Source organism: Pelophylax lessonae (genome assembly GCF_965119305.1).
Source record: "Pelophylax lessonae genome assembly, chromosome: 10".
NCBI classification, from domain to species: Eukaryota; Metazoa; Chordata; class Amphibia; order Anura; family Ranidae; genus Pelophylax; species Pelophylax lessonae.
This window is the reverse complement of record NC_138777.1, coordinates 78,380,626-78,393,581: the sequence shown is the minus strand read 5'-3', so window position 1 is coordinate 78,393,581 and position 12,956 is coordinate 78,380,626. Positions and strand designations below refer to the sequence as shown.

The 12,956-nt window shown below is 45.1% G+C and overlaps 1 protein-coding gene across 1 annotated transcript in view; it reads right to left on the bottom strand.

Annotated features, from left to right (window-relative positions):
• Positions 1 to 12,956, bottom strand: part of CD81 (CD81 molecule) — a 104,098-nt gene that overhangs the window by 34,140 nt on the left and 57,002 nt on the right. The window contains exon 2 of the mRNA XM_082270450.1: positions 6,544 to 6,658. Within this exon, the coding sequence (XP_082126576.1) occupies positions 6,544 to 6,658 (115 nt within the window). The remainder of the gene's footprint in view (positions 1 to 6,543; positions 6,659 to 12,956) is intronic.

The window sequence follows — 12,956 nt, the reverse complement described above, 5'->3', positions numbered from 1 at the left end:
CCCTGATCCAGGGTCTGACGGCTGAGATAATCTGCCTGCCAATTCTCCACCCCCGGAATGAACACCGCAGAGATTGCTGGAACAAATCGTTCCGCCCAGCGAAGAATGCAAGCCACTTCTTTGGCCGCTCGGACACTCTTGGTGCCCCCCTGATGATTGACATAAGCCACGGCCGTGGCATTGTCCGACTGGATCCGAACCGGGCTGCCCTGGAGCTGCTCGGTCCAGTGAATCAGACAAAGTCTGATCGCTCTCAGTTCCAATACATTTATCGGTAATCTGGATTCTTCCGGGGACCAAAGTCCCTGGACAGATAATTGACCGAGAATTCCTCCCCATCCGGATAGACTGGCATCCGTGGTCACTATCGTCCAATATATTGGCAGAAATGACTTTCCCTGGCTGAGCATTGGAGACCGAAGCCACCAAACCAGAGACTCTCTGGTCTGTTTGCTCAATCGGATCTGATTGTCCAGGGATTCCGGATTCCGATTCCATCTGAGGAGAATCTCTTGCTGAAGAATTCGGGTATGGGACTGGGCAAATGGGACTGCTTCGAATGAAGCCACCATCAACCCCAGAACCTTCATGCAAGTCCGAAGGGAAGACCAGCTGTTGGACAGTAACAACTGGACTGCTGATTGAATCTTTCGAAGTTTCCCTACCGGAAGGAAAACTCTCGTCCTGACTGTGTCTAGAATTAGACCCAGATATTCGAGCCTCTGGGTGGGAACCAGAAATGACTTTTGCTGGTTCACCAGCCACCCGAATTCCTGTAAAGAAATCATAGTAATTTCTATGTTTTGTAGCAAGGTCTGAGGAGATTCTGCATGAAGCAGAAGATCGTCTAGGTAACCTAGAATCGATATACCTCTTTGGCGCAGAAGTGCCAACATAGGGGCCAACACCTTTGTGAAGACCCGCGGAGCCGTGGCGAGACCGAAAGGTAACGCCACAAACTGATAGTGGTTCTCCTCTACGGAAAAGCGTAGAAAACGCTGATGTCCTGCGAAAATGGGAATGTGAAGATAGGCGTCCTTGATGTCTATAGACGCTAGGACATCCCCTGGATGCAGGAAGGCTGCTACCGTGCGAATGGACTCCATTCTGAATCTTCTTATGTTGACGAAAGAATTGAGCGCTCTTAAGTCCAGAATTGGACGCACTTTGCCCTCTTTCCTGGGTATTGTAAACAGGTTTGAATAAAACCCTTGAAACCGTTCTGTCCAAGGAACGTGGACTACCACTCCTTGTTGTAGTAGATCTGTGACTGCTCTCCGCAGATCTTCTAGACGATCCGGAGATAGTCGGATATTGGAAGGGAAGAATCGCGCCGGTGGGAGAGATCGAAACTCGATCTTGTACCCTGACTTTATGACTTCGCAAACCCATTTGTCCGGGATTCTGGAAAGCCATGGATCCGGGAACCGGCGAAGACGTCCCCCCACCCCAGTTATGGGTGGGGGCGCACCTTCAGGCTTTGGATGGTTTATCTTCAGGTCTGGAGGGGGCGGGCTTTTGCTTGCCCGACCAACGACCCCTGACGCCTCCTGCAGGAGGCTTGGAGGACTTAGTTTTTTCACCCGCTGGACGAAAAAACCTCTTGTGAGCAGAAAAAGAAGGCCCTCGTCTTTGACGAGTTCCTCTATCTTTAAAATTTTGCGGTAAAAAGGTGCTTTTTCCACCGGTGAGATCCTTAATGATCTCATCTAAGTTGGCTCCAAATAGACGCTCTCCTGAAAAGGGGATATTAGCCAATGCTTTTTTGGAACCTTGGTCGGCTATCCAACCTTTTAGCCACAGTGTACGCCAGAGAACCACTGCTGAGACTGATGCTCGCGCCATTAATGGAGTGGCGTCTAACGCCGCATCACATACAAACTGTAACCCCTGTATCATTTGTTCCAACAAATCTGATACCGCCTGAGGGACTTCTTCTAAGTCCCGGCGTAACCACTTGGTCCATTCAGTTACAGCCTGCGAAACCAGACCAATAGCAATTATTGGTCTGAAAGCTGATCCAATCAAGGAAAACATGGTGCGAGACATAGCTTCTATCTTGCGATCCACTGGATCTTTAAAAGACGGAGCGTCTTCTAAAGGAATAACCGTGGCTTTATTCAATCTAGCAATAGGTGAATCCACCACAGGTGGTTCTGTCCATTTCTTAATAAGGGTTTCCTCAAACGGATAACGCCTGTCAATGCGTTTGGAAATATTAAAAGTGCGTTTTGGCAGACGCCATTCTTCATCGATTGGATTGCCAAAACATTTGGGCAATGGAAAAACCTTTGCCACTTTGATGCGCTTTTTAGTCCCAAAAGGGATCTCAGTTTCAGCTATTTCTGATGGAATACCCTGTAACCTTAAAGTCTCTTGAACAGATACAATGAGTGCGTTTACCAACGCTTCCTCTCGGGCTATGGCAGATGCCGAAACATCCTCCTCACTGTCTGAAGAGACAGGACCCGAGACACCAATACCAGATGAAGTACCTGCAACTGCAGAAATAGGCTCAGAGTCTGAATCCGAGGTTTCAGATAATAAGGGGTTAGGCGGGGGTCGCTTTCTTGCGCCCTGTCCCTGACAAGCCACTTCCACCCGGGACACAAAAGTTTCCATAATAGCTGACAAAGATTCAATTGTCAATGGGGTGCTGGAGGATCCCGCAGACCCCTCGAGGGGATCCGGAGGAGATACATGAGTGGCAGGGTCCATGTTAATACAGGACACTCTTGCCAGCAATAAACAAAAAAACTTTTTTTTTTTTTTTTTTTGTGTCTCCCCCTAGCGCAATAGCGCCCCTCAGAGTACCTGCTTCTCGATCCCAGAGAGAGAGAGAGGGACCCCCAAGGCTCACCAACCGATGCAGTGCAGTTTCCAACAAACTGCAGCCAGCGTCTGTCTTACACAGACTGGAAGGAGCTGTTTGCTTTTTCCCGGGCAGAAGGCGTGGCTCCGCCCCCTGTGTACGCCTTCCAGGGTTCCCAGCCCTCCACGAGGAAGCTGGGCTCACAAAACATGGCCGCCCCCATAGAAGAGACATAAGACTCCAAAAACATGGCGGCCGGCGTGACCTGAGGACATATATGTATTCGGTCTACGGCAAAATGGCGGCGGACCGCCGATATCGTCTTCCCAGCACATCCACCTGCACTCTGCTGAGAGGTGACATATGGATCTACAGAGATACACTGCACATAAGGTAGGATTATACCTCCTATGTCTGCTGTAATGTTACAGTCTGCTGGGTAGAGTGTTAGCTCTTGAACCAAGTCCACTTCCCACAAACACATGCTGTATTACAAGGGGGACTTGTAAGTGTCAGATATATACTGACCATATATGGAGGGGCCCATAATATATACTGCCTCATAAATGAGGAAAAAAGGGAACGTTTTACTCACCATACCGACCGACAGGCACCCTCTCTTCATAATACCCTCTCCACCGGGGTGGGGGGTTTGTGGACGCCTCGACTCTCTGGTCCTGGCGTCCAAGCGAGCTTTTAACTCGCAAAGTCAGTCCCTTTACTGGGACTCCGTCGCGGCCGACTCAGCGCACTGGTCTGCACGCGCTTTTAGGCAGAAACCGGGGTGACCACTGGATCTCACATCCAGCCCGTCGCCCGGCCCCGCATACTTACTTGAATATGTCGCGGCCGACCAAGCGCAATGCCTGGTCTGCACGTGCTCGTAGGCCGGCTGGGGTGACCACAAGTGTCGCCCAGTCCGGCATTTTTGCTTGAAGATCTCACAGGAAAAAAACACTGGAGAAAACTACCTAAAAAAATGTCTTTTTCTTAAAGAAAAAAAGTCTTGCCAGGACCAAAAGATCCCAGCAAGGAACTTAGGTCCTTACTCCTGACTAGACAGAAAAAAACTGATTCCCTGTAGCAGAGAGAGGGAGGATATACCCTCAGGGACTGCCCCCTAGGGTGGAGCCAGAACGTTTTGTCATTCTGCCTAGTCCTACTCCTGCGGAGACAACATAACCCAGCTCTTGAGAATCAAGAAGACTACGTCTGTCAATGAGCGATAGAGAAAAAGAGGTGGGCAACTGTTGTAGAAATACATATCCCATGAGGCATTGGAAGGCTGACAGTTACAAGTAGGGAACGACCGATATTAGTTTTTCGTTGCCGATACCGATATTTTGGCCTTCGCATATCGGTATCGCCCGATATTTTGTACATCCTATGTCAGGGTCGGAGACTAGTCTTCTCCTCCTCCAACCATTAGGTGGTGATGTTCATATAAGGGTAACATGATGTCACAAGGCCGATATTGACTTTTGCCGATATATCTGTATCGGCCCCGGAACTGGCCGATATTCCAAATATTGCTCATGTAAGGGTAAAATGATGTCACATAGCATAATTCTGTTTACAAATGTTATTGAATATGCCACTCACATATGTACAAATTAAAGATATAAGCAATTCCACATTAGCAGATCTGCTGGCAGATGGGTATTTCTCTATGTGTCTAAGTGACACACGGGTGATACCGCTCCGTCCGGCATACGATCTCGGAGGTCACGTGCGTGGTCACGCCCGGCGTAACCATGTGACCTCCAAGATCGTCATTGTATGCGGGACGGAGCGGTATCACCCGGGTGTCACTTACGGCAAGTTGGTGAGAGACGGATCGGTATCAGGTGGGTGGGAGATGGAGCGGGTGAGAGACAGAGCAGTAGTGAGTGGATGCCGAACCGAGCGGTATCACCCGGGTATCACTTACGTTAAGTGGGTGAGAGACGGATCAGTATCGGGTGGGTGGGAGATGGAGCGGGTGAGAGACAGAGCAGTATTGAGTGGATGCCGAACGGAGCGGTATCACCCGGGTATCACTTACGGCAAGTGGGTGAGAGACGGATCGATATCGGGTGGGTGGGAGATGGAGCGGGTGAGAGACAGAACAGTATTGAGTGGATGCTGAACGGAGCGGTATCACCCAGGTATCACTTACGGCAAGTGGGTGAGAGACAGATCGGTATCGGGTGGGTGGGAGTTGGAGCTGGTGAGAGACAGAGCAGTATTGAGTGGATGCTGAACGGAGCGGTATCACCCGGGTATCACTTACGGCAAGTGGGTGAGAGATACCGATCTGCCAGCAGATCTGCTAATGTGGAATTGCTTATATCTTTAATTTGTACATATGTGAGTGGCATATTCAATAACATTTGTAAACGGAATTATGCTATGTGACATCATTTTACCCTTACATGAGCAATATTTGGAATATCGGCAATATCGTCCAGTTCTGGGGCCGATACAGATATATCGGCAAAAGTCAATATCGGCCTTGCCGATAATCGGTCGATCGCTAGTTACAAGCATGACTCCCAGAGGCATATGCATAATGGTGCTTGTAGTTCCGCAACAGCTGGAGGGCCGCAGTTGCTCACCCCTGCTTTAACCACTCTACGACCGCTCACAGTAATACTACTGCGGCAGAGTGGTTCGTTATCGTCCAGCCACGTAGTATTAACGTGATTGGACACTCCCCCTTCTGGGCGGCGCTTGCGCGCCGCCGGAGGCTCGCTCCCACTGTTTTCATTCACAGCGGGAGTCGGGCCAGGGGAGGAGCAGCGGCGATCGCCGCTGCTCTTACCCGATCGTCGGGGATCGAGTCTGGAGATCCGCCCGCTGTGTGTAAACACAGCGGGCGGATCTCCATAGTGACAGGGAGTGACAGATCGGACTGTTCAGCATAGCTGGACATCCGATCTGTCCATGACTCACACAGTCACCTCCCCCCCTACACGTCAGTAAGCACCAGGCATACATTAACCCCTCCCTCTCCAATAAAATTAACCCCTTCCCTGCCAGTGTCATTTTTACAGTAACAGTGCATATTTATAGCACTGATTACTGCAGTAATGCCACTGGTACCCCCAAAAGTGTCAAAAATGTCAGTCAGGGGTCCGGTCTGTCCGCCGCAATGTCGCAGTCCCGCAAAAAAAATCGCAGATCGCCGCCATTACGCGTTAAAAAAAAAACACCAAAAATGACAGAAATCTTTCCCTTTGTTAGTAAACGCAATAACTTTTGCGCAAACCAATCAAAATACGCTTATTGCGATTTTTTTTACCAAAAATATGTAGCATAAAACAAATTGGCCAAAAATTTTTAAAAAAATTGGTTTTTACATCTTTTTTGGGGGGAATTTCATATAAAAAAATGTTAAAAATATTGTTATTTTTTCAAAATAAACGCTCTTTTTTTGTTTATAGCGCAAAAAGTAAAAATCGCACAGGTGATCAAATACCACCAAAAGAAAGCTCTGTTTGTGGGAAAAAAAGGACGTAAATTTCGTTTGGGTACGGCGTCGCAAGACCGCGCAATTGTCAGTTGAAGTCGCACAGCGCCGAATCGCAAAAAGTGGCCTGGACGGAAGACAGCAAAATCCTCCGGTGGTAAAGTGGTTAAATGAATAAACAACTGCATCAAATGGTGCTTTTACACTTGTCTGAAGTTTTTTAAAAGGTGAGAAATTAGACGGCTACCTAATGGAAAGATGGAAAAAAGAAATCACTCACCGATGTAAAAGGTCGCTGGAACCTGCTTATCCCCGATTTGCTGGATCAGGAGGTTTGAAGTCTTGGGCTCATGTCGAAGCCACAGCGCTACTCCAAGGATCACTCCGCCTGCCAACTGAAGAAGAATTTGTAAATGATTAAAAAAAGAAAAAAGTGAACACAAAGTAGTCTGACAGTTATCAGGAGTTAGAAATGCCTTTATAAAGCTGGGCATACACAGCAGAGTTGTTAAAAACATTCATCTATGTGACAGCAGCACTATGTAATCCTAAATACAACACCATCACAGCACATCAAAACTGCGTTCAGTGACACCATCCAATGAGGCCAATAAATACACATGCCAAATATGCACTTACTTCACCCATTGTATATACTTCACACTGACAGTGAGACAAAGAAGAGTTTGGGTGAGGAAGATGACTCTTAAGGGACCAGGCAGTTAAACACAATCTGACCTGTAAAATCTTCCACTAAAAACAAAGCTTACGGGCGTATATCAGCAGGCTTTTCACTTCAAGCTGCATTTGCTTTGAAATGATAAAAACGTAATGAAGCACTTCTGGGTAGGAGACACGCGTGTGCGACGCACACTGCTAGCGTGCCGCTTCTGCTGTAATTAGTCACAGCAGAAGCCGATCAGCGGGTGCAGGCCAATGGATGTCCGCTGATCATCGAGGAGAGAGGATAGACGGAGCTCTGCATATGTAAACAAGGCAGGGCTCCATCCTAGCAGCAGGGATGTGATGGATTTTCCTTCCCTGAAAAGCAGGGAAAGAAAATCCATCACATCCCTTAGTAAAAGAAGTACACAGTGTACACAAAAACACTGGTTGGGTACACATTTACCCATGGATCGCCCAAGAAGTTTAACCCCTTCCCAGCCAGTGTCCTTAGTACAGTGACAGTGCAAATTTTTAGTACTGATCACTGTATGGGTGTCACTGGTCCCCACATAGTGTCAAAAGTGTCAGTTAGGGGGAGATTTACTAAAACTGGTGCACTCAGAATCTGGTGCAGGTGTGCATGGTAGCCAATCAGCTTCTTAGATAAACTTGTTTAATTAAGCTTTGACAATACAACCTGGAAGCTGATTGGTTTCTTTGAAGAGCTGCACCAGATTTTGCACACTCCAGCTTTAGTAAATCTCCCTCTTAGTGTCAAATTGCTCGCCGCAATATCGCAGCCCCGCTATAAGCCGCTGATCTACTAGTAAAAAAAAATAAATCAATACAAATTCCTGTATATATACCATATAGTTTGTAGACACTATGGGGTTTATTTACTAAAGGCAAATAGACTGTGCACTTTGCTGCACTCTGCAAGAACAGTTGCTCCAAAGCTTAGTAAATGAGGAAAAGCTCTGCTGACTTTCATCTTCCAATTATGTGTAGACAAAAATGAGCTATTTTTATTTTCCTTGCACGTAATTGGGTACTTTTTGCAAAGTAAAGTTTTACCTCATTTACTAAGCTCTGGAGCAATTGCACTTGCAGAGTGCAACTGCACAGTCTATTTGCCTTTAGTAAATCAGCCTCTATATCTTTTGCGCAAACCAATCAATATACGCTTATTAGGATTTTTTTATCAAAAATATGTAGCAGAATACAAATTAGTCTAAATTTATAAAGAAATTATTGGATATGTTTTATAGCAGAAAGGAAAAAAAAAAAAAAATATATATATATATATATATATATATATATATATATATATTAGTGATCGACCGATATCGGAGATTTTAGTTGCCCATACCGATATTCAGGCCATTGAATATCGGTATTGGCTGATATTGGCCGATATTTTTGTACATTTAAAAAAATCTTTATTTTTTTAGTTTTACACTTGACAGGTACTGTTATAGAGGGATCTGGGGGTCTAAAAGACCCCAAACCCCTCCTCTGCACTTAAAACATTCAAAACAGCCAAGTTTGGCTGTTTTGAATGCTGTCATTTTTTTGAATTTGGCGCAGAGTGACATCACTTCCGGGTTTTTACATGGAGACCCGATCAGAGCCGAATGCAGCTTTGATCGGGTCTTCTCTTTAGCGGCCGTGCAGGTAGGATGCCCGGATCACCCGGTGGGATGGGAGACTTGGGCAAGCCGTCCCCTCCAGCTCCTTGTAATGACAGCTGAGCGGCTTCTCAGCCGCATCAGTTGTCATTACAAGACAGCCGACCGTCGGGTATGGACGCTGGTACCGGGGTGATGCATCTAGCTGCAGGCATCACTCCAGTACAAGCACTTTCCCGAAATATTGGCAATATCGGTATCCTCAGTGGCCGATTCCGATATATCGGGGAAAGTGCAGATCGGCTTTCGATATATTGGCTTTGCCGATAATCGGTCGATCCCTAATATATATATATATATATATTTTTTTTTAATTGTCGGTCTTTTTTTGTTTATAGCGGAAAAAAAAAAAAAACACACAGTGGTGATCAAATACCACCAAAAGAAATCTCTATTTGTGGGAAAAATGACACAAATTAATTTTATGTACAGCCTTGCACGACCGTGCAGTTGTCAGTTAAAGTAACACAATGCTGTATCGCAAAAAATGGCCTGGGCATGAAGGGGGGTAAATCTTCCGGAGGTCAAATGGTTAAAGTAATTTTTTTAAAAAAGTTCAAGCTAGCTATTAAATTGTATTTTATTATTTATAGATTTTTAGATTAGCCACTACAGGGAGCGCTCAGTGGCTCGGTATAAATATGTGCCTGCCAATTGTTAAGATAGTTAAACTGAATGTAATCTGCCAAATGATCAGACAGACAGCTAGCCATGTATGACTCACATTTTGGCTGAATAGGCCCAAATTCGAGTCGCGAGTGGCCCTGTCAGCACTGTCCTGAATTCGGGCAATTCTAATGACGTTTTACCCTGACCGTTGTGAGCTGGTGGGCATCTGCCTGGCACCAAAAACATAGGACTGCCACCAGATCTGACCAACAACAGCCAGATAATACATCTGTCATCTAGGATTAAAAAAAATGCATTTTACTGATCTGACTGCAGTAAACTGAAATCTGATTGGCTAATAGGAATTACTGCACTGTGCACATTATTATTTTATATATATACTTTACTGGAAAAAAATGTCACTTGTCATATTGGGTAGTGGGGTGGGCTGTAGGGTGACAGAGGGAGCTGTAACCTCTCTGTTTAGGGTCAGGAGGGGCAGCGTTCTGTTTTACTGACTCAGATCCTTTTTCCGAGGGAAGGAAGTTGCATGTGAATGTGTTCTCAAGAAGTTAAGAAATGCAGGGTCATACTTAGCAGGAAGATAAGGTCATGGGGTCAGACAAAAGGAGCCTTTTCTAGAGGACTAAAAAGGAGGAAACAACAGACCAGAGCACTATAACCCCGGGGACAGGCTTCATCTTGATTTAGAATGTAACTATTTTCTGCTTTAATACCCAGCATGATGTTTGCTGCCAGAAACCAAAATGAGAATATGTTATCAACAAAGAGCTATGCTTAAAAATAAACTCTGCTAAGCATTAAGGAATTGTAAACAAGTTTCATTAAGCTATGTCATGAATAACAAAAAAGAAATGAAACACAACTGAAAAAGAAGAAAAAAACAACCATATAGAAGAAAAAAAAAAAAAGCAGCCCAATTTCTTAATAAAAGAACAAAAACCAAACAAAGAAGACAAAACAAAAATAAAGCTCAATTTCTTAAAAAGAAAAGAAAAAAAAAAAAAAAAAAAAGAAAAGAAAAAACAACCATATAGAAAAAAAAAAGAGCAGCCCAATCTCTTAAAAAAAAAAACACATTTTTTTTTAAATAAAAGAACAAAAACCAAACAAAGAAGACAAAACAAAAATAAAGCTCAATTTCCTAAAAAAAAGAGAAAAAAAAAACAACCATATAAAAAAAAAAAAAAAAAAAAGCAGTCCAATTTCTTAAAAGAAAAAAAAAACAAAAACATTTTTTTTTTTTAAATAAAGAACAAAATCCAAATATTACACATATGCAGTGATTTTAAGGGTCAGGATAGGAAGACAATCACTCCAATGCAGATAGAATCCGAAAAATCCTATTTAGCAGTTTTGGAGAAGTGTTTGTATATTAGATTTATTGAAAGGTAAAATCACACTTACATTCCAGGAAATGATCATAGCGCTATATCTTCGCCAGTTGAATACAAGAAAAATACCCAGGCTTCCGTGCCCCAGACGACGTCACATGTGACGAAAAGTGTAGGGCGGACCTGCGTGCTGACATCATCACGTTCCCAGAAGTGCGGGTGGTTTGCTTGTATTGGGCCAGCGAGGATTTTACTATATAGAGCTAGGATCATTTCCTAGATGTAAGTGTGATTTTGACTTTCAATAAATCCAATAGAGGGGTTTCACACTATTGGTGCATTTTATTTCTATAAATGTCCCCCGATTTATCACAAATGGCTGAGATCTGAAATCGCTGTATCACAAGCACCTTTTGGCTGAACCACTTTACAGCTAAAATTCTTCGTACGTGTAACAAAAACACAGGAAAGGACTTGAGAAAACAGGAAGAGCAGAAGTGTCAAAACCAGGGGATTCGAGGGAACAGAAAGACATCCTAGTATATTAATTGCACCACACAGCATATAAATAATAACTTGTTATTATATGACTTATATGAAGACCATCCTGTACCAGAGCTAGCCGGAAAATGCTGAAAACTGCAATTATCACACGAATGACATGCTGCTGGCTACTACTATAGGGGGCGACTATCACACAGCATTCATTATCGCTGCCATGTCATTACCACGTATTTATGGTAAAGTTGTTACATTTGTTAACTTTTCTGAATTTCCATTTTTAATGCATTTTTCTATGCATTAAGGTACAAAGTGGCTTGCTATGGGGGCACTCGGCAGGGGGGAGGAGCCAGGAGTGCCAGAGGGGGAACCTAGAAGAGAAGGTAGGGGGCTGCTCTGTGCAAAACCACTGCACAGAGCAGGTAAGTAGAACATTTTGTATTTTTAAAAAATGTTTACATTTAGAATCACTTTTTTGGCTGTACTTCTCCTGAGGATTACAGAAGTGCAGTTTATTCTGCACTCAAGTGACCTGTTTTCAGCTAAAGCCTGCTGTTGGCTGACGTCACAGAGCCAGTCCAGTCCAGGGTCTGAAAATGGTCCATAAGGTGGGGATCCTTGACTGGCCGCTGGCTCAGCCTCTCAGCAAGCTGCTAAGAGTCAGAGCCAGCTGCTCTCTTCCCCTCCACAGCCCAGTTCTCCAGTGAGCGCTGGAGGGGCAGAGCAGATAGCCGAAGACTGACAGTCACCACTTTCTGCAGCCTGAAGACTGAGAGGTGAGTGATCAGCGGTGTTTGAGTGCTCAGTTCTCGGTCTGGAGCCAGCAGGGGAAAGATGCAGCATCCCCCTAGGTGATTATAATTTTTTTCCACAAATCGCTTACTTCTCTTTTAACCACTTGCCAACCGGCCGCCGTGTTCTTACTGCGGCAGTGTGGCTCTATTGAGCCAAACAACGTACCTATACATCATTTCATTCAATAGCCACTAGATGGTGTGATCGTGCCACCGGAGCTACGATCGTGCCATGATTGGCTAGCAGGGATGTCAATCAGCGGGTCCGGCGGACCTAATGTCCACCAGTCACCCACGATCATCCCGGGAGAGGCAGAACAGCAATCTGCCTATGTAAACAAGGCAGACCACCGTTCTGAAAGGGGACAAGATGGCCACATCAAATAGGAACCAGGATCTTTCCCCAATCGGTGCACCCCCCCCCCATAGTTAGCAGCAAGCACCCCCTAGGGACACATTTAGCCTTTGATCACCCCCTGATGTTAACCCCTTCTCTGCCAGTGTCATTAGTGCAGTGTTTCTTTTTTTTTTTAGCACTGATCACTGTATTAGTGTCACTGGTCCCCAAAAAGTGTCAGTTAGATATCCTATTTAGGTGTAGCCTAGAGCGTCATTGCGTCACTTCCGGTTTCGAGCCTTTCTGGCCCATGGAATGCAGGGCCTTCTGGACACAGCATTTGACTTACTGCTTTCATTCCTTGTACCTCTGTAAGTGCGTTTTTTGCTTTTAACTAGTGATCGACCGATTATCGGCAAAGCCGATATATCGAGGACCAATATGCATTTTGCCCGATATATCAGAATCGGCCTTTTGATTTACCGATATTTCGCGAAAGTGCAGGCATCACCCCGGTACCGGTGTCCATAGCCGATGGTCGGCTGTCTTGTAATGACAACCGATGCGGCTGAGAAGTCTTCCTTCCGTGGCTCGCCCCGGTCCCCTGTCCCACCGGGTCTCCATTTGATATGACATTAATTTCAAATTCAAAAAACGTACAGCATTCAAAACAGCCATACTTGGCATTTTGGATGCTTTTAAGTGCAGAGGAGGGGTTTGTGGTCTTTTAGACCCCCAGATCC